This window comes from Anomaloglossus baeobatrachus, chromosome 3, assembly GCF_048569485.1.
Source record: "Anomaloglossus baeobatrachus isolate aAnoBae1 chromosome 3, aAnoBae1.hap1, whole genome shotgun sequence".
Taxonomy (NCBI): Eukaryota; Metazoa; Chordata; class Amphibia; order Anura; family Aromobatidae; genus Anomaloglossus; species Anomaloglossus baeobatrachus.
In genome coordinates, this window is record NC_134355.1 from 589,662,481 (window position 1) to 589,688,733 (window position 26,253).

Consider the following 26,253-nt stretch of genomic DNA (forward strand, 5'->3'; position numbering starts at 1 on the left):
GATTCGGGGCACTGCGGTCTTTCAATCTATTCACCTTGCGGAGATCACTCGCATCTGCGAAGCATAAATTCACATTGCCACAGTGGTCTCTCAGCAATAAGAGACTTGTGATGACAGGTCCAGGTCCGGAGTTTCACAGTTCTCTGAGACTTTATATTAAACATTTTTCCTTTCCTTTAGTGTATGAAAAGTTAATGTCAGTTTTTTTTCCCAGCAGCTTTCTTGCAGTCCATTTCAGGTGAAGCTGTCCTGTTACCATGCCCATCACCTACAAGTAGTCTCAATACCCATCAGCTTTTGCTGGTGATTGTATTTGTACCGCCCCGGGGCTCGGCCGGGCTGCCGAGCCGCTCGGCCGGGCTGCCGAGCCGCTCGGATCTGTGCTCGTTGGTGGGTGGCTCGAGCTCCTCCACGGACCCGGGGGTCACGTCGCTCTGAAAGGGGGTTGGCGTTAAACCTAGGGACTTCTATGGGGATTTCCACGGCCGGAGCCGCGGTGGTTGGTAGGGGATTTAAGTTCGTGACGCCACCCACGGGTTGTGGTGAATGGATGTACACCACCGCTGCCGGAGACTAGGCTCCCGGGGAGATGTTGCGCAGCTTGGTGTTGACCCCCTCCGTGGGTAGGGGGGATGATGGTCCCGGGAACCCGAGGGAGGTGCTGAGTAGGTGAATGGATGGTACTGGCGTGTCGGTGCGGCGCGGTGCGCAGCCCGAAGGCACTGATGTACTCACTATGATAAAACACGCTGGAGTCTCTGGTAAACCAAACAAGGTGATGAACGGTGCCCCCAGCTGGCTGCAGCTTCCACTTAACAGGTTGGTGGTTTCCGCCTTTCTCCTGCACCTCTTTAGTGTAAACATTATGACTTATGCCTAAGCAATGGTAGTCTGCTCCCTGGCTTGCTGTATGTCGGGAGAGCCCTGTGTGCCCGCAGACGCTGGCCCCTTGGGTCTCTATGCCTTGGCGGTGGCTTTACCCTAATGGTTGGGCTGTTGTCTTCAGTCGGGTCTTGTGTGGGAAAGGTCCTAAAGTCCAGTCCTCAATCAGTTGATTCAACTTAGCCTAGTTTTTTTCTGGGCCTCGTACTGGGTCTGAGTACCCCTCCTGGTGCTCCAGTTTCCAATCGGTTCCCCGGTTCGGTAGCGGCGGGCCACCACCAGACCCCAGTCCCTACGGTTCCACCGGCTGTAATACCAGCTCCTGCAGGCGGCCATCACTATCTGCGTCCTTGCCAAAGGTGACTGGGCTCCAACCCAGACACCTAGTGTAGACTTCTGGCAGGCCTGAGCACAGGTCTGCCTTTGAACTTGTCTCAAACTCATCTACTGTCTTTTCCCGCCTCCGGGACTGTGAACTCCTTGGTAGGCGGAACCAACCAACTGGCTTCGCCCCCCTGGTGTAAACATCAAACCCAGAGGGTGGTGACAAGGTTTGTAGTTTGGCTGCTGTCACCTTTGTGAGGGGAGGGTATGTGTGTGTGTGTGTGTGTGTGTGTGTGTGTGTGTGTGCATGGGACTACCTAGGACGACCTGACTAGTCCAGGGCGTCACACATTCAGTGCTGTTCTGATCGCCTTTGTGATAGGAGCTGCTGGGGTTTTGACCTGAGCCCATCAATCTTACTGCAGCTGTGGATTTTGTGTTTGTATCCTTTTTCCTCCTGTGTGTCTTCCTTCCTTCCATGCCTTATTAGTGAGGGTGAGTACAGGGCTTTGTGAGAGCATTAGCTATACTGCTTGGTGATGTGAAAGAACCCGTATAAGGCTGGCAAGGGAGCTCATGGCACAGATGCAGGTAAGTGCAGGAATTGACCCATCTTCCCCCTCCCTATACCAGGACCCACCATTGTTAAAGTGTCCCCGGTTTTCCCTTATGCTTTGTGTGTTCTGTAGTGTGCCATACCTCCGTAGGTCTGAGCGCAACTGTCACTCTGTGAATTCGGACACAGACCACTTCGAGCTTGACAGACATGCTGCGGCTCTGAGGGCCACGCCGCATGTTAGTTTATGCTGGGTTGAATAGAAACACAGTTTGCATGACATTTCTATAAATTCCATCCTCTGTGCTTCTACTGTACAACGCAGCATTTTGGACGCAGCAGAAACACTTTGTCCAAAATGCTACTATAAATGATCGTGGGCACATACCATCCAAGTGCGGCGGGAATGCAAGACACGACAGTGCCCCAGACTGAGACAGTAACTTTTAAAGTGCAGGAGGAGTGAGGACCACAGCCGTGCCACTCAGTTCATCTGCACTTTGAAAGTGACAGTAACTGCCAGAGTGTAACTTAACCAGGGCCGGTATACATGGGTGAGGGATGCAGTCCTGCACCAGCCATGGCACCCTACAGACAAGAGGCAAAGAGTGTATAGTGGAGTGGGTGTGGAGGAGTTATCTGGTCGCAGCGGGACACCTGGCCGTTAGCCGGCCTTTCTTGTTCTAATTCATACCATGCAATGTTACATTCAGTGTTACTAGAGATGAATCTACAATGGTTCCAAACTTTAAATGCTTTACTGAACACACATTTTAAACATTGTTGCATTTGCTGATAGCAAACCTTATCATTACTACACATTTAATATACAGTATGCACTTAATACAAACATGGAGGTCTTCAGGGTGTTGCACCTTCCTACATTCCTCCCCTCATTAACTGTGGCCATCTTTGGCCGTGCGAAAATTTGCAACACAATAAAACCGACAAAAAATATCTATCAACTCTTTTCCTCGCTGGGGTCTCAACGTTTTCTTTCTTCAGGCCGGACCGGCCTAAATCTCTAGAACAAACAGAGTCTGTGTTCTAAAAAAACAGGCCCATGGGATAACAGTTACATTTTCTTTCCAAGGTCACACTGCTTCGCCAGATGCAGTAATGAAGACCATTACGGGGTTTTATCCATGTTTCCCAACTGCAGCAATGGTGGTAGTACAGTCATAAAACTTCATCCATAAGGAATAAAACACTTCTGACCCAGCCAATACATTGGGTCATCCGTCCACCCTCCATCCACTCATGATTCATGGGACTGGTCAAAGTCTCTTAGGGGTTGGTAAGGGCAAAATCCATGGGGGCAAAGTGTAAATGGGCAAAGTCCATGGGGGCAAGCTTCAAACAACAGTTCCTGAGAGATGCAAGGGGCAAGTCCTTTTCTGAGGAGGTTTCCTCCTACAGCCCAGAGTGCTCAAAGTCCTCCAAATCAAGCAGAAAATGTCACAACAAGAGCAAAACTTGGAAAGGGGTAAACATCACACCCAAAAAAAAATAAAGAAAGAAAAACAGGCCTATCCAGCCACAAGCCAATATATATACTACGGCACGCAAAAGCTTTTTAGAACAAATTAATTTTTATTTATGCTTGTCCTTCAGGCCACAAGGGCAATTTTAACCTCAAGGCCTCTTCCAGCCAATATGGTATCCTGCCCAACAAGGAATCCTTATGGCAGCTCAACTGGCCCTGGTACCTTTCTTTCAAAAAGGGCTCTGGATCTAGCCCCTTTTTCAACTTGGCCATTGGTCAACAGTGGAATGGACGGGTGTCATTAGTCTGGTTAAGGCCTGATCCATTTCCACGGTGGTTCCAGCTATTCTTTCTGACCACGGTCCTCTCGAAAAATGTTGGTGCCAGTATAAAATAGTTGTGCCGTCTTGTTCATAGTAACCTTTATGGTAGTACCAGGACGCTGCTGATAGGGTCAGCAGGTTGCTGGTACTCCTCTTCGGCCACATGGGGATCTGTGCCACAGGCACCCTTTGGGGATAGAACTACAGACTCTTCTTGACAATGGGACTCCATGTGGCTGACAGACGGGGTCCTCCCGTGTTGCTGACTTCCTACGTACCTCTTGACTTTCTCTTCAGTGGTGGTCTGGGTTACTCCCACCACATGACACCACTTGTGGCACAACAGGCACATGAACAACACTCTTTCCACTACATGCAGGGTCTGTAGGCCAGGGTATCTCATTGTTCCATGGTCTTGTTAACATATACATGGTACTCAGTTTTATCTCTTTCTATAAACCCAAAGCCTTTAAGCTGGTGTCACACATAACGACGACGACAACGACGTCGCTGCTACGTCACCATTTTCTGTGACGTTGCAGCGACGTCCCGTCGCTGTCGCTGTGTGTGACATCCAGCAACGACCTGGCCCCTGCTGTGAGGTCGCCGGTCGTTGCTGAATGTCCAGCTTCATTTTTTGGTCGTCACTCTCCCGCTGTGACACACACATCGCTGTGTGTGACAGCGAGAGAGCGACGAAATGAAGCGATCAGGAGCCGGCATTGGCAGCTGCGGTAAGCTGTAACCAGCGTAAACATCGGGTAACCAAGGGAAGACCTTTCCCTGGTTACCCGATGTTTACGCTGGTTACCAGCCTCCGCTCTTGCTGCCAGCGCCGGCTCCTGCACTGTGACATGTGGCTGCAGTATGCATCGGGTAATTAACCCGATGTATACTGTAGCAAGGAGAGCAAGGAGCCAGCGCTAAGCAGTGCGCGCGGCTCCCTGCTCTCTGCACTGTGACATGTAGCTGCAGCACACATCGGGTTAATTAACCCGATGTGTGCTGCAGGAGAGCAAGGAGCCAGCGCTAAGCGCGGCTCCCTGCTCTCTGAACATGTAGCACAGCGACCTTATGATCGCTGCTTTTGCTGTGTTTGACAGCTAAGCAGCGATCATAACAGCGACTTACAAGGTCGCTGTTACGTCACCGAAAATGGTGACGTAACAGCGACGTCGTTGTCGCTGTCGTTTAGTGTGACACCAGCTTAAGTCTGATAAAAGTCGATGACCTTGCCTTAGGTACAGCTATTTTCAAAGTCGGTTCTCTTTGACCCTGCTAGTCTCTCCAGGGCATCTGCTCTCATCCTCTCTTTTAACATATCTAATGTCTCAACCATTTTCATGGAGAAACTGGAGACAGGGTACAGGGAACTGCAACTGATCTGGCTCCAGAGGACTGCAGGGCAGGGTGGGGTCTGGGTGGCTAACTCACTTGGGCGGGTGGGAGGACTTCTTCCTCTGTTTCCTCTTCCTCCTCCTGCTGCGTCCAGCAGACCAGCTCCAAGGGGAGCATTTCAGGGAGGTCATCAGGGGCCTCTTTGTTGGAGGAATCAGTTCCCATAGATATCGCCTCTGCTTCAGGAAGCTCCTCTTCCATCTCGTCCTATCTCTGGATCCAGACTTCGCTGCAGACAGGGCTGTATTTTGCCTTCGTGCTGCCCTAGGCACTTTAAGTGGTCGCGCCCCTTAGTGACAACGTAACACTGAGTTTTCGCACACGACATCTGTTTAAGGCAGATCTACTCTGTAAAACACTTGAAAAAGTATCAATGAGAAACGAAGGGCACTAACCCCCCCCCCCAATGGGGATCACCACGGGCACATCAAAACATAGCATGAGTATAAAATATTCCCACCACACCGTCCCCACTTATATACTGTGACTGTCACACTGCCCCTAATAAACTACACACTGCCCTCCCTAATAAATTATACCCACCACACCTTCCTCAATTATGAAATATGATCTGCACATTGACCTCACATCATGCTCCCCCCTCCTCCCAGTGTCCCATGCATGCTGCCCCCTCCTCACAATGTCCCATGCATGCTTCCCCCTCCTCACAATGTCCCATGCATGCTGCCCCCTCCTCCCAATGTCCCATGCATGCTGCCCCTTCCTCACAGTGTCCCATGCATGCTGCCCCCTCCTCACAGTGTCCCATGCATGCTGCCCCCTCCTCATAATGTCCCATGCATGCTGCCCCCTCCTCACAATGTCCCATGCATGCTGCCTCCTCCTCACAATGTCCCATGCATGCTGCCTCCTCCTCACAATGTCCCATGCATGCTGCCCCCTCCTCACAATGTCCCATGCATGCTGCCCCCTCCTCACAATGTCCCATGCATGCTGCCCCCTCCTTCCAATGTCCCATGCATGCTGCCCCCTCCTCACAGTGTCCCATGCATGCTGCTCCCTCCTCACAATGTCCCATGCATGCTGCCCCCTCCTCACAGTGAACCATGCATGCTGCCCCCTCCTCACAATGTCCCATGCATGCTGTCCCCCTCCCAATGTCCCATGCATGTTGCCCCTCCTCCCAATGTCCCATGCATGCTGCTCCCTCCTCACAGTTTCCCATGCATGCTGCCCCCTCCTCACAATGTCCCATGCATGCTTCCCCCTCCTCACAATGTCCCATGCATGCTTCCCCCTCCTCACAATGTCCCATGCATGCTGTCCCCCTCCCAATGTCCCATGCATGTTGCCCCTCCTCCCAATGTCCCATGCATGCTGCTCCCTCCTCACAGTTTCCCATGCATGCTGCCCCCTCCTCACAATGTCCCATGCATGCTTCCCCCTCCTCACAATGTCCCATGCATGCTTCCCCGTCCTCACAATGTCCCATGCATGCTGCCCCGTCCTCACAATGTGCCATGCATGCTGCTCCCTCATCACAGTTTCCCATGCATGCTGTTCCCTCCTCACAATGTCCCATGCATGCTGCCCCTCTCCATGAGCTCCTAATGCGGCCTTCCTCTTTTCCATAATGACACCTCCATGCTGCCCCATTCATCATACTAAGACCACCACACTAACGCTTATGCTGAGACACCCCCCCCACACACACACTACCCCATTCTTGATATTGACTCCCCTACATTGCTCCACTCCATACTGAGCCCACACATGCTGCCCCTTCTCCATAATGAGCTCCCAATGCTGCCCCCCTCTCATTCTGAGTCCTTACACTCCCCCCCCATCTATTTTGTCATTGCACTATCCCTCAACCCTTGTCCTCTGTCTCTAGGATTGGCCCCTCTCTCCCATTCCCCCAGCAGCAGCCGCTCTCCCCCGCCTTCACCAGCAGACTCTCCCCCAGCATCAACCTCTCTCCCCCCAGCGTCCCCCAGCTTCAGCCTCTCTCCCCCCAGCCTCCCCCAGCTTTAGCCTCTCTCCCCCAGCTTCCCCCAGCATCAGCCTTTCTCCCCCAGCTTCCCCCAGCATCAGCCTCTCTCCCCCAGCTTCCCCCAGCATCAGCCTCTCTCCCCCAGCTTCCCCCAGCATCAGCCTCTCTGCCCCCAGCATCAGCCTCTCTTCTCCCAGCCTCCCCCAGCATCAGCCTCACTCCTCCCAGCCTCCCCCAGCATCAGCCCCCCCAGCATCAGCCTCCCCCCTCACAGCCTCCCCCCTCACAGCCTCTCCCAGTATCAGCCTCCCCCAGCATCAGCCTCTCTCCTCCCAGCCTCTCCCAGCATCAGCCTCCCCCAGCATCAGCCTCTCTTCTCCCAGCCTCCCCCAGCATCAGCCTTTCTCCTCCCAGCCTCGTCCCAGCATCAGCCTCCCCCTCCGAGCCTCCCCCAGCATCAGCCTCCCCCAGCATCAGCCTCTCTCCTCCCAGCCTCCCCCAGCATCAGCCTCCCTCCTCCCAGCCTCCCCCAGCATCAGCCTCCCCCAGCAAAAGCCTCCCCCCTCCTAGCCTCCCCCAGCATCAGCCTCTCTCCTCCCAGCCTCCCCCAGCATCAGCCTCTCTCCTCCGAGCCTCCCGCAGCATCAGCCTCTCCCAGCATCAGCCTCCCTCAACATCAGCCTCTTTCCTCCCAGCCTCCCCCAGCATCAGCCTCTCTCCTCCCAGCCTCCCCCAGCATCAGCCTACCTCAGCATCAGCCTCCCTCCTCCTAGCCTCCCCCAGCATCAGCCTCTCTCCTCCCAGCCTCCCCCAGCATCAGCCTCTCTCCTCCGAGCCTCCCGCAGCATCAGCCTCTCCCAGCATCAGCCTCCCTCAACATCAGCCTCTTTCCTCCCAGCCTCCCCCAGCATCAGCCTCTCTCCTCCCAGCCTCCCCCAGCATCAGCCTCCCTCAGCATCAGCCTCCCTCCTCCTAGCCTCCCCCAGCATCAGCCTCTCTCCTCCCAGCCTCCCCCCTCCCAGCCTCCCTCAGCATCAGCCTCCCTCCTCCCAGCCTCCCCCAGCATCAGCCTCCCTCATCCCAGCCTCCCCCAGCATCATCCTCCCCCAGCACCAGCCTCCCCCAGCATCAGCCTCTCTCCTCCCAGCCTCCCCCAGCATCAGCCTCCCTCCTCCCAGCCTCCCCCAGCATCAGCCTCCCCCAGCAAAAGCCTCCCCCCTCCTAGCCTCCCCCAGCATCAGCCTCTCTCCTCCCAGCCTCCCCCAGCATCAGCCTCTCTCCTCCAAGCCTCCCGCAGCATCAGCCTCTCCCAGCATCAGCCTCCCTCAACATCAGCCTCTTTCCTCCCAGCCTCCCCCAGCATCAGCCTCTCTCCTCCCAGCCTCCCCCAGCATCAGCCTCCCTCCTCCTAGCCTCCCCCAGCATCAGCCTCTCTCCTCCCAGCCTCCCCCAGCATCAGCCTCTCTCCTCCGAGCCTCCCGCAGCATCAGCCTCTCCCAGCATCAGCCTCCCTCAACATCAGCCTCTTTCCTCCCAGCCTCCCCCAGCATCAGCCTCCCTCAGCATCAGCCTCCCTCCTCCTAGCCTCCCCCAGCATCAGCCTCTCTCCTCCCAGCCTCCCCCCTCCCAGCCTCCCTCAGCATCAGCCTCCCTCCTCCCATCCTCCCCCAGCATCAGCCTCCCTCATCCCAGCCTCCCCCAGCACCAGCCTCCCCCAGCATCAGCCTCTCTCCTCCCAGCCTCACCCAGCATCAGCCTCCCCCCTCCTAGCCGCCCCCAGCATCAGCCTCTCTCCTCCCAGCCTCCCCCAGCATCAGCCTCCCTCAGCATCAGCCTCTCTCCTCCGAGCCTCCCGCAGCATCAGCCTCTCTTCTCCCAGCATCAGCCTCTCTGCTCCCAGCCTCCCCTAGCATCAGCCTCCCCCAGCATCAGCCTCTCTCCTCCCAGCCTCCCCCCTCCCAGCCTCCCTCAGCATCAGCCTCCCTCCTCCCAGCCTCCCCCAGCATCAGCCTCCCTCATCCCAGCCTCCCCCAGCATCATCCTCCCCCAGCACCAGCCTACCCCAGCATCAGCCTCTCTCCTCCCAGCCTCACCCAGCATCAGCCTCCCCCCTCCTAGCCGCCCCCAGCATCAGCCTCTCTCCTCCCAGCCTCCCTCAGCATCAGCCTCCCTCCTCCTAGCCTCCCCCAGCATCAGCCTCTCTCCTCCCAGCCTCCCCCCTCCCAGCCTCCCTCAGCATCAGCCTCCCTCCTCCCAGCCTCCCCCAGCATCAGCCTCCCTCATCCCAGCCTCCCCCAGCATCATCCTCCCCCAGCACCAGCCTCCCCCAGCATCAGCCTCTCTCCTCCCAGCCTCACCCAGCATCAGCCTCCCCCCTCCTAGCCGCCCCCAGCATCAGCCTCTCTCCTCCCAGCCTCCCCCAGCATCAGCCTCCCTCAGCATCAGCCTCTCTCCTCCGAGCCTCCCGCAGCATCAGCCTCTCTTCTCCCAGCCTCTCCCAGCATCAGCCTCTCTGCTCCCAGCCTCCCCTAGCATCAGCCTCTTTCAGCATCAGCCTCCCTCCTCCCAGCCTCCTCCAGCATCAGCCTCTCTCCTCCCAGCCTCCCCCCTCCCAGCCTCCCTCAGCATCAGCCTACTTCCTCCCAGCCTCCCCCAGCATCAGCCTCCCTCCTCCCAGCCTCCCCCAGCATCAGCCTCCCCCAGCACCAGCCTCTCTCCTCCCAGCCTCCCCCAGCATCAGCCTCCCTCCTCCCATCCTCCCCCAGCATCAGCCTCCCTCATCCCAGCCTCCCCCTCTCTCCTCCCAGCCTCCCCCAGCATCAGCCTCCCCCAGCATCAGCCTCTCTCCTCCCATCCTCCCCCAGCATCAGCCTCCCTCATCCCAGCCTCCCCCTCTCTCCTCCCAAACTCTCCCAGCATCAGCCTCCCCCAGCATCAGCCTCTCTCCTCCCAGCCTCCCCCTCTCTCCTCCCAGCCTCCCCCAGCATCAGCCTCCCCCAGCACCAGCCTCTCTCCTCCCAGCCTCCCCCAGCATCAGCCTCTCTCCTCCCAAACTCTCCCAGCATCAGCCTCCCCCAACATCAGCCTCTTTCCTCCCAGCCTCCCTCAGCATCAGCCTCTCTCCTCCCAGCCTCCCCCAGCATCAGCCTCCCTCAGCATCAGCCTCCCTCTTCCCAGCCTCCCCCAGCATCAGCCTCCCTCCTCCCAGCCTCCCCCAGCATCAGCCTCCCTCATCCCAGCCTCCCCCAGCATCATCCTCCCCCAGCACCAGCCTCCCCCAGCATCAGCCTCTCTCCTCCCAGCCTCACCCAGCATCAGCCTCCCCCCTCCTAGCCGCCCCCAGCATCAGCCTCTCTCCTCCCAGCCTCCCCCAGCCTCTCTCCTCTGAGCCTCCTGCAGCATCAGCCTCTCTCCTCCCAGCCTCCCCTAGCATCAGCCTCCCTCAGCATCAGCCTCCCTCCTCCCAGCCTCCTCCAGCATCAGCCTCTCTCCTCCCAGCCTCCCCCCTCCCAGCCTCCCTCAGCATCAGCCTCCCTCCTCCCAGCCTCCCCCAGCATCAGCCTCCCTCCTCCCAGCCTCCCCCAGCATCAGCCTCCCCCAGCACCAGCCTCTCTCCTCCCAGCCTCCCCCAGCATCAGCCTCTCTCCTCCCAAACTCTCCCAGCATCAGCCTCCCCCAGCATCAGCCTCTCTCCTCCCAGCCTCCCCCTCTCTCCTCCCAGCATCCCCCAGCATCAGCCTCCCTCAGCATCAGCCTCTCTCCTACCAGCCTCCCCCAGCATCAGCCTCCCTCAGCATCAGCCTCCCTCCTCCCAGCCTCCCCTAGCATCAGCCTCCCCCAGCATCAGCCTCTCTCCTCCCACCCTCCCCCAGCATCAGCCTCTCTCCTCCCAGCCTCCCCCAGCATCAGCCTCTCTCCTCCCAGCCTCCCCCAACATCAGCCTCCCTCCTCCCAGCCTCCCCCAGCATCAGCCTCCCTCAGCATCAGCCTCCCTCCTCCCAGCCTCCCCCAGCATCAGCCTCCCCCATCCCAGCCTTCCGCAACATCAGCCTCCCCCCTCCCAGCCTCCCCCAGCATCAGACTCTCTCCTCCCAGCCTCCCCCAGTATCAGCTTCTCTTCCCCCAAGTCTTCCCCAGTATCAGCCTCTCTCCTCCCACCCCATACGCAGATCTCCAGTCTGCATTAGAGACACCCCCACGCTCCTTATGAATCTTCAGCTCTGCGAGCACTTACCTGCTCCAGGGCCCGCCGTCATCTTCCTGGCTCCCGTGAGTATCCTCTTCTGACACCGGCTTCCATTGCGGCGTCCTGCTGTGAGCTCTGCATGTGAAATCCACACAGCATTGGACGCAGCACAGAGGAAGGAGCTGATTGGCGCTCCTGTGACCCCCGAAGTGCAGGCGCCGGCAGTTCCAGGGTCAATCAGCTCTCTGTGCCCGGCCGCCGCAGTTTGTCTGCATTCGCGTCTTAATTGACGTGGATACAAATAAATAAAGGTGAGCCTCTCACCCCTCCCCCCTCCGAAAATACAGCGGATTTAATGAATGTGTAAAAAAAAAAGAAATTTTTTTTTTTACTGCCAGAAGGTGCCGCCCCCTGCATCCTGCCGCCCTAGGCACGGGACCACGGGTGCCTAATGGTAAATATGGCCCTGGCTGCAGACGAGACCTACACTGTGTGCTGTACTGTCCCCCAACTTTTGATATGACTGTAATGATTTCTATGGCCAATCACAACCATGCCAATACTTGACATGGCTGTGATGGAGATGGCTGATTGATGATCCACCAGCAGCTGTTAGAGGCACATGATTGTTGATAATATCTGCCGCCATGCGCAGGGAATGATGTGGGCTCAGTTTGTGAGCCCTAATCAAAGGCAAGGAAATTACTTTTGATGTACATATACAACTGCATCTCAATAAATTAGAATGTCATCAAAAAGTTAATTTATTTCAGTAATTTAATATAAAAAGGGAAACAGCTATATTTTATAGAGCAGCATGATCCATCTCAAGTGTTTATTTCTATAAAATTTGTAGATTATGGCTTACAGCCAATGAAAACCCAAAAGTCATTATCTCGGAAAATTAGAATAATGAATTACCACAAAATACTTGCAAAGACTTCCTAAGCTTTTAAAATGGTCCCATAGTCTGGTTCAGTAGGCTACGCAATCAAGGGAAGACTGCTGACTTGACACATTCCACAAGGAGGGTAAGCCACAAAAGGTTATTGCTAAAGAAGCTGGCTGATTCAGAAATGCCCAATCTATCAAAATATAAAATAAATTAATTTTATCGTTAATGGGTGTAACAAAAAAAAAAAATCAAACTTCAATACAATATTTGTTTTTGTTCACTACAACATTACAAAAAATACAACAAAATGAATTAGATGATCAAAACATCCCATCTACATCAAACTGCAAACTGGTAAAATTAAAAACGTCAGCTCAAGACGCCAAAAAATTAGCCCTTACACAGCCTCAGATCCTCAAAAATGAGAACGGAATGGGTCTAGCAATATGACAACAAAAGTGCAATTTTATTCTTTTTACAAATTTATGAATTTTTTTTCACCACTTCAATAATTTTTTTTACAAGTTTGATATCTACGAACTCTTACTGACCTGAGGAATCATATTACTTAGTCAATTTTATTATCTAGTAAACAAGGTGAATAAAAAAAAATAAAAAAATGTGGAATTGCACTATTTTTGCAATTTCACCGTACTTGAATTTTTTTTTCTGTTTTGCAGTACAATGTGAGGAAGAATTAATAGTTTTCAAAAATACAACTCGTCCCTCAAAAACAAGCCTTCATATGGCTATGTTAACAGCACAATAAAAAAGTTATGGCTCTTGGAAGAAGGAGAAGAAACAACTACAATGAAAAACGTAAAATTGTTGGGTGCTGAAGAGGCAAAAAGTTTAAAAATGATTTTTCTTGGTTTGATTTTTTTCACATGTGAAAACCTGTAATTCTAACAGGGATGGGTAGACTTTGTATAGCTACTGTACATATTTATTTTTCCAACCTATCATTAAATCCTGGACGTACTGAAAATATAGGAAATTTCTTTCCAATATCTGTGAAAAAAATATCTTTGACGCTGGAGGAGCTTGAAAAGATTATTCCCATTGTTTTTAATGTATCTATTTTACTTTCAGATTGATCCACAACAGCAGTCATTCTGGACCCACGTTAGCTCTGATGCCTGCAGGATAGCTCTGATCTGGAGGCACGGTGGCATTTATATGGATACGGATATCATCTCAATAGACGCCATTCCCAAAAAAGACTTTTTGGCTGCAGAATCTTCTCAATACTCTAGCAATGGTGTTTTTGGGTTTTCGCCTCATCATGACTTCACCCAGAAATGTATAGTGGACTTTGTTCAGAATTATGATAGCAGAATATGGGGACAGCAAGGACCACGTCTCTTTACCCGTATTTTAAAGAGGTCTTGTCACTTACCAGAATTTGCAGGTTTTGAAGATGGCATGTGTGGAAACTACACTTTGTTCAATCCAAAGCGATTTTATCCTATCCCTGGGTCAGACTGGAAAAAGTATTATGAGGTTTGGGAAAAATTGCCATCTTTTAATAACTCCTACGCTTTACATCTTTGGAATTTTGTGAATAAACAAAAATTAACTATGGTACCTGGTAGTAACACGTTATTAGAGTTTCTCTACAAAGAGCATTGTCCTTCTACATATAGTGCAACATCTAGTTGAACCAATTTTTGTACATCAGGTCTAGTAATCCAGGAAAAAATAATATGTGTATGTGTATCCATATTTCACATTTCATGCAAATGTTTAATCCATTTGGCATTTGTTTTTATATTAAAAATATTCATGACCAAGTTTCCTAAGTTATTAACAACAATATACCCATAAAAGCCTGATGCAGTACGGATGCTCTGTATGAGATCTGATTATTTTTGTGCACCCATAGACTTGAAATAGTTTTTCACGTGCAGGGTGAGCCCACATTATTCTCCAAACATGACTGATATGATTAGCAGATATGTGCAGCTAACATCTGACATCACTCTTCCGCACTTTGGCGGGAATTGTGCCATTTCCTGCTGCCATCGGAGGCCTCAGGATGAGATCACAAGGTACCAATGGGTTGTCATGACCGTGACGGGTCAGCTGATGACCGCTGTCGCTGTCATGACTCACTTCCTGTGATTGCAGTCATTCACAGAACAGCATTTCTGCTGATCAGAGCAATGCTAAAGCACCGCTCTGATAAGCAGAAGTGATCGGACAGTGCAGGCATAAAGTCACCTAAAAGGAATAATAAATCAATAAAAAATAAAATTAAATAAAAATAAACTATAAGTTCAAATCATGCTCCTTTTGCCCCATTAAATAAAAAACAATAATAAAAAAATGGATATAGGTAAAACACTGGCGCTCAAAAAAGGACAGAAAAGTGGCAGAAAATAAATATATTCAAATAAATCTTTATAATTAACTGGAAAAATTGAATTATGAGAATGCTGCAGGTTGTGGACAGGGCTTATATGAGCACCTGTCAAAAGAAAGCAAGGGTGAGGCCTCTTTCACACGTACGTGCCTCCGGTACGTGTTTGGCACTTTTCTCACGTACCAGAGACACGTACACACGTAGACCTATGTATTCCTAAGAATGAAAGAGGTAAGAGTCCCGGTGCACCACCTACTCCGCGTGTTACTACACGTTCAGCTGCTTGAGCCCCACTGAGCCATGGAGGGGATCATGGTGCAGACTTGCGGTGAAGACCAAAATATATCCAAAGGAGAAAGAAAGTCGCACTCCAGATGATCACCATATCACTCCGTCCAGTGCACTGGACCCGTGGAAGCTAAGTTCTAGCGAAACGGCACGCCGTCGTCCGGCGTTGTATGGCTTGTCTCACCCTCCCCACCACTTGTACCTTCATGTTTCCCCTGCAATAAAGACGGAGTGATATGGTGATCATCTGGAGTGCGACTTTCTTTCTCCTTTGGATCTATGTATTCCTATGGTTTTGGACACACGTAAGTATTTTCGCACGGAACGTGTGTCTGTTCCGTACTTACTCGTGCCCGTGTGTTTCTCACGGCAACATGTCCGTTTTCTCTCCGGCATCACGGGTGTCACATGGAACGCAAACGTGTCACATGTAATGCAAACAGACCACACGGATGTGTTCCATGTGACTCGCACCAGAGAAAAGACGTGTCTGTGAGAAAAAAAAAACAAACCTTTACTCACCTTCTCCAGCCCTCCTGTCTCTGCTGCTGTCACTTGCTGCCGACCGCCGCTAGTTATGCTCATTGAATATTCACTTCACTGCAGCCGGAAGCAGCAGCAGCGGGGAGTCGGCAGGATCGGAGACCGAAGATCAGCACCACGGACAGCGACGCCAGGGACAGGTGAGTAGAAAGTTCCCGTTCTCCGTGTGTTATCACGGATAACACACGGAGAACACACGTAGCCCATAAACACGGCTCACGGAGGGCAAAACGCACCTCTGACACGTCCGTGAAAAACGTGCGTGGTTTTTCACGAATGTGTGAAAGAGGCCTTAGTAAAATAGTAACTTTATATTTGTTTTTTCTCAGATCGGATAGCACAGTAGTACCTAAATTCAATAATAAACACACTCTACCCACATATTTGGTATTGCTATGTCCAGCCTATCAAAACATAAATTAATGTTATTGGTTAACGGTGCAGCGAGAAAAAAATCAAAACTGCAGAATCAGTGGTTTTTGCAACATTATATTAAAATACAATAACAGGTGATCAAAACATCACATCTACATAAAAATAGTATAATTAAAAACATCAGCTCAAGACACAAAAAATAAGACATTGAGTCCCAGGTCCAGAAAAATGAGAACACTATGGGTCTCATGAAATGGCGATAAAAGGACAATTCTTTTTTTTTTCTTCACAAACTTCTGAATTGTTTTTCACCACTTAGATAAAAAGAGAAACTATACATCTTTGATTTCTCTGGACTCGTACTGACTTGGGGAATCATACTACTAGGTCAGTTTTACCATATAATGAACATGGTAAACAAAATACCCAAAAAAAACATTGTGGAATTGCACTTTTTTGCATTTTCACTGAACTTGGAATTGTTTTTCCGTTTTCCAGTACAATATGTGGAAGAATGAGTGGTGTCGCACAAAAACAAGCCCTCATATGGCTATATTGGCAGAAAAATAAAAAGTTGTGGGTCCTGGAAGAAGGGTGTGAAAAAACAAAAACAAAAAAATGGAAAATCGTCCAGGGGTGAAGGGATTATATAACCATTTATTGAAACCTTATGGAAAAAACGTTACTGGTATTTTTAGGTTTTGTGGGTCTTTCTTTAGATGCAGCATGCTGAGATATAGTGTGTGTGTGTGTGTGTGTGTGGGGGGGGGGGGGGGTTCTGGAGTTTTTCATGTATTGTTTTCTTTGTTGTTCTGCAAAAATGTATGTTTAAAATTATACAAATTCAGAATGTAAATAAAAAAAAATAGGAAAGGATAAAATTTTAGTTATTATTTTACAATGTGTTTAGTGAGGCTGAAAGAATGGTATGTTTGTTGTTGACCTTATAATACAGAACCTAGCACGTTGAGTTCTATTGCAAGATCTACAGGTTGAAAAAATGGGTAATTCTACATATAGATATTGTGAAAATAGATATTTCAAGCTTAAATTACAGTAAATTCGCATAGTAAAATATACCGTGCATCCAGTGAAACGAGGAATCTGTTTTTAAAGAGGACCTAACATCTGATCCACGCTGCCAAGTCCATAGTCAGCATGTATCAGGCACTGGCTGTATTATTACGGCCAGGTATGTTTGAGTCTGAAACGATGCAGTGCCTGTTAATCAGTTGAATCCTGCTGTCAATCTCTGACAGAGGGATTTAATGTGTGGCAGCGTGCCATTCCCCACCCCCAACAGTGGCCCTATGACGGGGTCAGGGGTTTCATGACAGCCAGGGTTATCTGATGACCCCTGTCAATGTCATAATGAAGTACCTGAGAGCTGGCATTCACAGGAGATCAGCATTTCTGCTGTTCAGTGCGATGCTGAAGCACTGCTCGGATCAGCAGAAGTGGTCAGAAATTGTGGGCTTCAAGTCCCCTTAGGGGTCCAGTAAAAGCAAGAAATTGTGTAAAAACGTTTTTAAAAATATGAAAACATTCAAATCACCCATTTTTGCCACATTGAAAATAAAACAATAAAAAAATACATATATTTGGTATCGCCAAATTCAGAAATGCCCAATCTATCAAAATATAAAATAAATTAATCTGTTTGGTAAAGGACGTAATGAGAAAAAAATCAAAACACCAGAATTATGGTTTTATGGTTGCCACAATATTGTAATAAATTGCAATCACAGGCGATTAAAACTTCGCATCTATACAAAATTGGTATGTTTAAAAATCTTAGTTCAGGACACAAAAAATAAGCTGTCACAAAGCCCAAGATCCCGAAAAATGAGAACGTTATGGGAAAATGGCAAGAAAAGTGCAAATCTATTTTTTGAAACATTTCTGACATTTTTTCACCACTGAAATAAAAAACATCCACCACTTTAGAGTCTCTGACTAGGGTGTATCTTCTTTCCAGAAACAGATGATTTTCGTCTGAGACTGACAGTATCAGATTCTGAAGGGTCCGAAAATGGAACTGGCTCCAGCATATACAGGGAATGCAGGATGTCATTAGGCCCAAGTTAGGCTATGTGCGCACAGTGCGTTTTTGCGCGTTTTTCGGGTGCGTTTTTGACCTCAAAACTGCAGGACTTTGCTTCCCCAGCAAAGTCTATGAGTTTTCATTTTTGTTGTCCGTACACATCTGGTTTTTTTACCTGCGTTTTTGAGTTAAAAAAAATGGACATGTCAGTTCTTTCCTGCGTTTTTCTGCGTTTTCCGCCCATGCAATGCATTTGAAAAACGCAGCAAAACGCAGAGATCAAAAACGCAGCAAAACGCAGCCAAAAACTCACCAAATCGCGGCAAAAACGCATGCGTTTTTTGATGCGTTTTTTTGACGCAGGTGCGTTTTTGTGCGTTTTTAGCGGCCAAAAACGCACAAAAACGCAGCATCAAAAAGACGCAGTGTGCAAACCTAGCCATACTCATGGCCTCCCTGACTGTGCATTATCATCTCTTCTGAAAGACGAAGATCTTTTCTCTCACCCTGTATCTTTACTCTTTTGGCGGAAAGGATTTTCTCCTGGAATTCAACTGGACACTCAAGAAGGTCTTGCTCGTTGCTGGTACTTGCTCAGAGGTCCGACTTTTCCTTGCTAATGACCCAGCCTAACATCCGTAACATCAACAACGTGATCATGAGATGGTGGAATAATTCTTCTTCTGTGTCCACTACTAGCAGGAAGTCATCAAGATATGGAATTATGGACATCTTCTTCCCCCTGAGGTATGCCAATATTTCGGTTACCACCTTTGTAAATACCCAAGAAGCTGAGGGCAGGCCGAACAGGAAGCAACCGAACTGGAAATGGAAGATTTGACCCTCTTTCTCTAATGCAAACCTTAGGTATTTGTGCCAGGATGGGTGGATGGCCAGATGATAATAGGCCTCCTTCAAATCGATTGTGCACATTACTGCATTCTCTTTTATCAAAGGGGTTGTAGATTTTATGGACTCCATCTGGAATTTTTTGTAATGTACGCACCAGTTTAAGGGCCATAGATTTATAATTGTGTTGAATTTCCTCAAGGGTTTCTTTATAGGGAAAATGGTGCAATAGTGACCGTGATACTGTTCTGCTACCAGGACTGGAATTACTGCACCTGATTTTACCATATTTTTAACATCGTGACATAAGCAGGAGAGGGTAGTAGAGGAGTAAAGGCTACTTTACACAGTGACATCGCTAGCGATGTTGGTGGTGAAAGCACCCGCCCCCGTCGGTTGTGCATTACGGGCAAATCTCTGCCTGTGGCACACAACATCGCTAACACGTCACACGTACTTACCTGCCTAGCCACGTCGCTCTGGCCGGCGAATCGCCTCCTTTCTAAAGGGGTGGTTTGTGCGGAGTCACAGCGGCGTCACTAAGCGGCCGCCCAATAGAAGTGGAGGGGCGGTGTTGAGTGGCCGTAACATCCCGCCCACCTCCTTCCTCATTGGCGGCGGCCGCAGGTACGATGTTGTTCCTCATTCCTGCGGTGTCACACATAGCGATGTGTGCTGCCGCAGGAACGACGAACAACATCGTACCTGCAGCAGCAACGATATTTGAGATTAGAACGAAGTGTCAACGATCAACAATATGGTGAGTATTTTTGATCGTTAACGGTCGTTCCTGTGTTTCACATGCAATGACATCGCTAATGAGGCCGGATATGCGTCATGAATTCCATGACCCCAACGACATCTCGTTAGCGCTGTCGTAAAGTGGTCTTAAGAAATCAGAAATTTATCTCCAGGTAATGAGGAAAACTCTATTCTGTATCCCTCTGAGACTGTTAGGTCTCCTGCTGCCAATTCCTGATAAAATGACAAAGTCACCAACCTACCCCGATGGTGTCAAGATCTATTAGGTTCTCGTCTAGACCCAAAGAAGGAATTCATCTTTTCCCCCTTTTTTATTTACCCTTCCCCCTATAATCCTGTCTCCAAGAGGAATGGAATCTCCTAAAGGGCAGGGATCTACAGTATGAACTCTCTCCTCAGAGAATCCTTTTTATATCGGATGCCTTCTCTAGGATATCGTCCAGAACTGGACTAAACTCTCTTAGTCCAGAAAAGGGGATGGAAAACAACTTAATTTTTGATAAGTTGTCCCCTCACCAGATTTTCAGCTAGACTTCCTGATGGGTAGAGTTCGAAAGTGCATTATTCCTACCAGCGAATCTAACCAATTTGGCGGCTGACATAAATCCCATAGCCATCTTTAGCAATGGTAGAGATTCTAGGATAACTTCTCTGGAAGTACTGCTGCTGATGTGGTTCTCAAAGTTCTCAATCCATAGATACATGGCTCTAGCAACTGAAGTGGCAGCTATGTTCGCTCTGATTACGGCTGTCAAGACCACTCAGGGTCTCTTCAGGAGACTGTTTTCCTATCCATTGGGTCTTTCAATCCTGAAGTATCCTCAATGGGAAAAGACATTTTCCTGGCTACCTTGACTATAGAGATGTCTATTTTTGGAACCTCTTCCCAAGCTTTGAACTTCTCTGGTTCAAACAGAAGGTTCATATGGACAACCTCAGGAATAGCAAATCTCTTTTCTGCGTCTTCCCAGTATCATGGCTCAGACGTGCTGGAAAAACTATGTTCCTGTGGGATCTAAGAACCCTGGACATCTCATCCTGGACTGAGCTGATCTTTTCCACTTTCTCTACCTTCATGGTATTTCTTACAACCCTTAATAATTTGTTTGTGTATTCAGATGCAAAATAAAATTTCTTGCCTTCCTCTTGAGGGAATTCTTGTGCCTCTTCTTCCATATTAGAATCTGATTCGGGGACTGGTCCTCCTCTTCCAACCTCTGCTTTATTTCCCATCTAGGTCTAATATGATGGGAACTGGATCATGACATCTGTGGGGGGATAATACTGGACATTGACGCTGTGACGCCTCTGGACTAGTCAGGTCATCACAGGGTACTGCACGCTCTTTATTCTTAGTGCAGGACTCAACCCCCCATTGTTCTGGGTTCCTAACCTATAGTACTGCCTCCACCAGGATCCAAAATGCCAACCACACCTCATACCATACGCTGTCAGACACACCAGTGGGTTGCCGAGCTGGAATAGGGCCGCCCACCTAGGGGTCAGACAGATTGGTGGGAGGGGGGGGGGGAAGTCAGCGAGGGAGGAAATGGAGAGCAGAGCAGAGCTGACTGAGAGAAGAGTAGTAGCCTTTGAGCAGTGAGGACTCCCGGGGAGTAAAGAGGTTGGGTTGCAGGTGGTCTGGGCCTGGAGGAGTCAGCGACCTGGATACGGAATATTGGGACTGAGTGCCTGGACCTAGTCTTGTAGGACGATCAGCAGCTCGAGTACAATATCCGGTCCGGGACCAAAAGCACGGCGGTGTACTGGAACCTATGTCGGGGAGTAGCTTCAAGCAACTCGGCAAATAACCTGAGGAGGATAGTGACTTTATGGACTGTCCCCACGAAGCTCAGAGATCAGGGGCACTAGCGCAACGAGGGGGATAGGGCTTTCGAATTCAAGCAGTCAACAGAAATCCCAAGTGTGAGCACTTGAGAGCAAGCTCCTCATCTATCAATAATAGGGAGCGGGGCCCGGACAGCTTTATGCTTATGGGCCACTTGGACACTTCTAAAATTGCGCATAGAAGCAGGCGCTGGACCATCAGGCAGTACTGCAGGGGACGGATACTCGGACAGGCTACCCCAAGAGGGCAGTGGTACCCAGAGACTTGATTTACCTTGCTGTCAGTCTGCTTTCATCACCGATGCTGTCTGAGTGAGTACCTGGTCATCCCCTGATTCTAGAAAGTCTGCGCTCCCCTGCACACCACTATTCACAGTCCCAGGCCTTCCCTACCCATGGAGGGAAACGTCATCTGGCTGCCCCCCGGGCATTCCCATCGGCAGCGGAGGTAGTCCCTGTTACCACACACCACAGGTGACATCACAAACTATATCTCCCCTGTAAATAACCCCCTTTCCATTTGAGAGTGGCCCTAGCCCCCGGGTCCGAAGACCATCGAGCCACGAGTAATCACACCCGGATCCGAGCGGTTCCACCGCTGCAGGGGCGGCACAACGCCTGTATTTCTTCTCTTATAATAGAGAGAATGTCCGCAAGAAGAGATGGCTGTTTCTCGTTACAGTCTTGGAAATACAGACACTGCAGTTTTTTCTGGTATGTGTCAGGCATGTTGATATTACAGACAGCACACCTTTTGGATTTTGCAGCTGCCTTCCTATCCAACTCCTTTCTTGTAATAGTGCCAGACTCTGCTGAAGAGCCCCTACCCTAAAACACACAAAACATAACCCTTAATACACAGAGTTTACTCTAACTATGGGAAGACTAGGAGAAATGTTCAAGCAAGCTGACTCCTCTATAGGCTCCATAACTACAGGCACTTTGACAGCCTCTAGTGTCTAGCATGAGTGTATTCCTCCGATCCCACCCATATTTTATTACCTTAGCCGTAGGTCGCCCTTCAGTCTTCTCCCTGCGTTCCAGCCTGAAACGCAAACTGCCCTCCAGACCACATGATCCAACTCCTGAACCGGAAGTTCTTTCTGGAGTGGAATGCATGCACAGTACATGACCGGCAGCACAGTAGCGGCCATACTGCCTGACGCCAAGAGCTCTCATGCAAGTGAGGTGGCTGGTGCCAGAAGCAGTATACCACTCTACTGGGTCAGGCTGAGGGACCTCCCTGGTAGATGTGTTGGCCTTGGACCATTTGACAGGAGGGAGGAGAGAGAGGTGAACCCCCTGCTCCTCCTGAGTCCATTTCTGGGTAGGTACTTCACGCTGCCGTGCTACCTCCTTCATCTGTCCTGTATAGGGACAGGAAAAACACTGAGGATGGGGGTAGGAAGGCTTTTAACCTCATGTGTGTTTCCTGGTGCGGTCATGAGGGACACCCTGGAAATTTTTGCTTCAAATCTTCTCCACATCTGAGAAAAAAGGGGGGGCTGCATTATACATGGAGCATGGGGGGCTGCCTGTATTATACGTGGAGCATGTGGGGGCTGCCTATATTATACATGTAGCAAGGGGGGGCTGCCTGAATTATACATAGAGCATGGGGGGGTTGCCTGTAATATACATGGAGCATGGGGGGCTGCCTGCATTATACACGGAGACTGGGGGGGCTGCATTATACATGGAGCATGGGGAGCTGCCTGAATCATACATGGAGCATGCGGGCTGGCTGTATTATACATGGAGCATGGGGGGTTGGTTGCATTATACATGGAGGTCTATGGGGCTGCATTATACAACATGACGGACACCTTATACATGGACTTTATGGGTGCATTATACATGTAGGTCTAGGGGGCTGCATTATACATGTATGGAGGTCTATGGGGCTGCATTATACATGGAGGTCTATGGGGATGCATTATACAACATCAAGGACATCTTACACATGGAATATAGGGGTGCATTATACATGGAGGAGTATGGGGCTGCATAATACAATATGACGTTTTATGGGATTGCGTTATAATACATATAGGACTATGGGGGCTACATTATAATATATGGATGACTATGGAGCCTACCTTATACATGGACTATGGGGGTGCATTATAAAACATGGAGGAGTATGTGGTGCAGTATAATATATGAAGTACTATGGGATGCATTAAAATATATGGAGAACTATGGGGTGAATTAGAATACATGGAGAACTATGGGAAATGCATTATAATACATGGAGGACTATGGAGCTGCATTCTAATATATGAAGGGTTATGTGGGACCCTTTATACAATATGGAAGGCTATATGGGGGCCATTATAGTATTTGGAGAACTATATACTAGGGGAGACAAAGATACAAGTAGGGGATGGGAACGTTTTGTGCTGAGGGAAAAGGGCTCTTTCCCTCAGCACCCAGCTATACCATGCTCTGATATGGGAAAGTTTGGTGCTGAGGGAAAGATGAATAGCAGAGCATGGGGAAGCTGGGTGCCAAGGACAAGATGGATATCAGAACATAGGAAAGCAGGGTGGTGATAGAGGGATTTCAAATCATGGGAAATCTGGGTGCTGAGGATAAGAGCCAAGTGTCAGCGTCATTATCCCGTACCCTGAGTATCAGTGTCTTTGTCCTGTACCCCAAGTGTCGGTGTATGTGGAGAGAGGGGCCCAGATCTGAACTTTGCACCGGGGCCCATCAAACTCTAGTTACAACATTGACTGTAAGTATAGGCATCTCTTTATCGTATTGGGTACATGCACATATATGTACTATTATTTTACAGAATGTAGTGAAATAATGCAGTTAGTTGATCCTTAGCATTCACAAAACCTGTTCCGACAAGTCCATCCCATACACCTGTATCACAACTATTAGTGGTTGTCTGGTGACTTAAATGTCAAGAGTGAAGACCGCAAGAAAGGAATCAGAAAAGAGGGAAAATAATGAACACAATACAATTGTGAATTAAAAGACCACAGGTTAGTAGATGACAAATATTATATCATTTGATTTGAAATTATTGTGCACCAAAATATTTAACTTACTTTAAATATCTTACATTTATTATGTTAATTTACTTTACCTTCAGGTGAATGAGGCTTCAGTCGCCACAGGGTACTGCACCTCACCAGAGGGGCAGTACTCATTCTGGGTAAGGAGAAGGTGGATGCTGGTTCACAACATCCACCACCACACATAAGCCAGTTGCCCTCTCACCGGGATGGGGTTAGGGTAGGGTAATTTAGGATGGTCCGCATATTGTCTGGGGCCTCCTACCTATTAACTCTGGGGCTCAAGTGGGCTGGGTGACTGATCTGGGGAGCAGGAGCCACATACGCACTTAGTCAGTCGAGTTACCACCGGGAACAGAGTGAGACGCAGGAGAATACGCTCGCTGAGGGGAGAGCTCGTAGCTCCCTCAGGACCAGCGCAAATCTCAGGGTGCAGAGCTCTAGGATGGTGGGCACTTTAAGGCCTGTCAGCAGAATCCCCTGGGCAGAGGATTTCAAGTCTTCTGGGCCACAACAGCGCCCAGGGCAAAGCAGCATATAGAGCCAGGAGCCGTGACTATAGGATGGCCCATAAATGGACTTGCACTGCCTGCTAGATGGGACGGGGAACATAACAACCACAAGGACAGAGATCCCTGTGCAGCTTTAAGTCCAGGGACTCACACAACAGAGTGCAGGGAGGAAGGACTCATGAATAGAGTTGAGCGCGGTTCGCGGTTCTCCAGTTCTAGGCTCGAGTGATTTTGGGGGCTGTTCGAGATCGAACTAGAACTCGAGCTTTTTGCAAAAGCTCGATAGTTCTAGATAAGTTCGAGAACGGTTCTAGCAGCAAAAAGCAGGGCTTTTTACAGCTACAGTGTGCAGGAGCCATCGCTGGCAGCCTGCCACAAGCTGGTAACCAAGATAAACATCGGGTATCCAAGCAAAGCGTTTTGGTTAGTAACCCGATGTTTATCTTAGTTACGTGCAGGAAGCCCACACTTCCCGCTCAGCTCACTCCGCCCCCTCCTGCCCGCGGCATGTACACATACACACACACACACACACGTACACGTACACATACGTACATACACACACACACACACACACAGCCCCCCCTCCCCCCCCTCGCTCGGCTTACCTGCGGTGATGAAGTCCCGCCATCCCGACCTCAGCGCTGTCACTGTCCTCCATGGCCGCCGCTTGTCACATCACCTCTCGCTTCCGACCCGAGACTGACTAGCGGTGACGTCACGGACCTCTCGCGATATTTGGCTGTGAAGGCGCCGGTCACTGAACTCAGTGACAGGGGCTGTCGGCAGTGCTGGAGATCAGCGCAGGTAATGTACCTCGCTGACAGCAGCACTTGTCATCCCCTGCAGTGACCTGGGCTGACCCATTGATGTTAGCTCAGGTCACTGCACTGCTCTCCCAGCCAATGGGGAACATCCTGCTCTTCATTGACTGGGACAGTGTGGATCGTCATGGCAACCCCTTGGATTACAGCAGACCTGGATTTGTTTTTCATTCTAATAAATTGGTTAAAGAGGGAATGTTTTGGGGAGTGTTTTTTCAAATAAAAATGTGTTTGTCGTCTATTTTTTTTTATTACTGACTGGGTTGGTGATGTCGGGTATCTGATAGACGCCTGACCTCACCAACCCCAGGGCTTGATGCCAGGTGACATTACACATCTGGTATTAACCCCATATATTACCCCGTTTGCCACCGCACCAGGGCGCGGGATGAGCTGGGGCGAAGTACCAGGATTGGCGCATCTAATGGATGCGCCACTTCTGGGGCGGCTGCGGCCTGCTATTTTTAGGCTTGGGAGAGTCCAATAACCATGGACCTCCCTAGTCTGAGAATATCAGGCCCCAGCTGTCTGCTTTACCTTGGCTGGTGATCCAATTTTGGGGGACCCCTACGTGTTTTTTTTTTTTAAAATTATTTATTTAATTTAAAATAACAGCGTGGGGTGCCCTCAGTTTTGGATTACCAGCCAAGGTGAGGTTGCCAGCTGTGGTCTGCAGGCTGCAGCCGTCTGCTTTACCCTAGCTGGCTACAAAACTAGGGGGAACCCTACGTCATTTTTTTTTTCATTTTTTTGGCAAAATACAAAGCTAAGCACCCCTTAGTGCCACATGAAAGGCACCAAAGGGTG

The 26,253-nt window shown here is 49.9% G+C and overlaps 1 protein-coding gene across 2 annotated transcripts in view; it reads left to right on the plus strand.

Annotated features, from left to right (window-relative positions):
• LOC142295616 (alpha-1,4-N-acetylglucosaminyltransferase-like) overlaps window positions 1–26,253 on the plus strand; it is a 213,198-nt gene that overhangs the window by 106,545 nt on the left and 80,400 nt on the right. The window contains exon 3 of one of the 2 annotated variants that reach the window (XM_075338718.1): window positions 13,097–13,716. The exons of the other annotated variant lie outside the window; for it this stretch is intronic. Coding sequence (XP_075194833.1) covers window positions 13,097–13,666 — 570 coding nt within the window. The 3' untranslated portion in view covers window positions 13,667–13,716. Of the gene's footprint in view, window positions 1–13,096; window positions 13,717–26,253 lie in introns of those variants that run through there. 2 annotated transcript variants of the gene reach the window in all.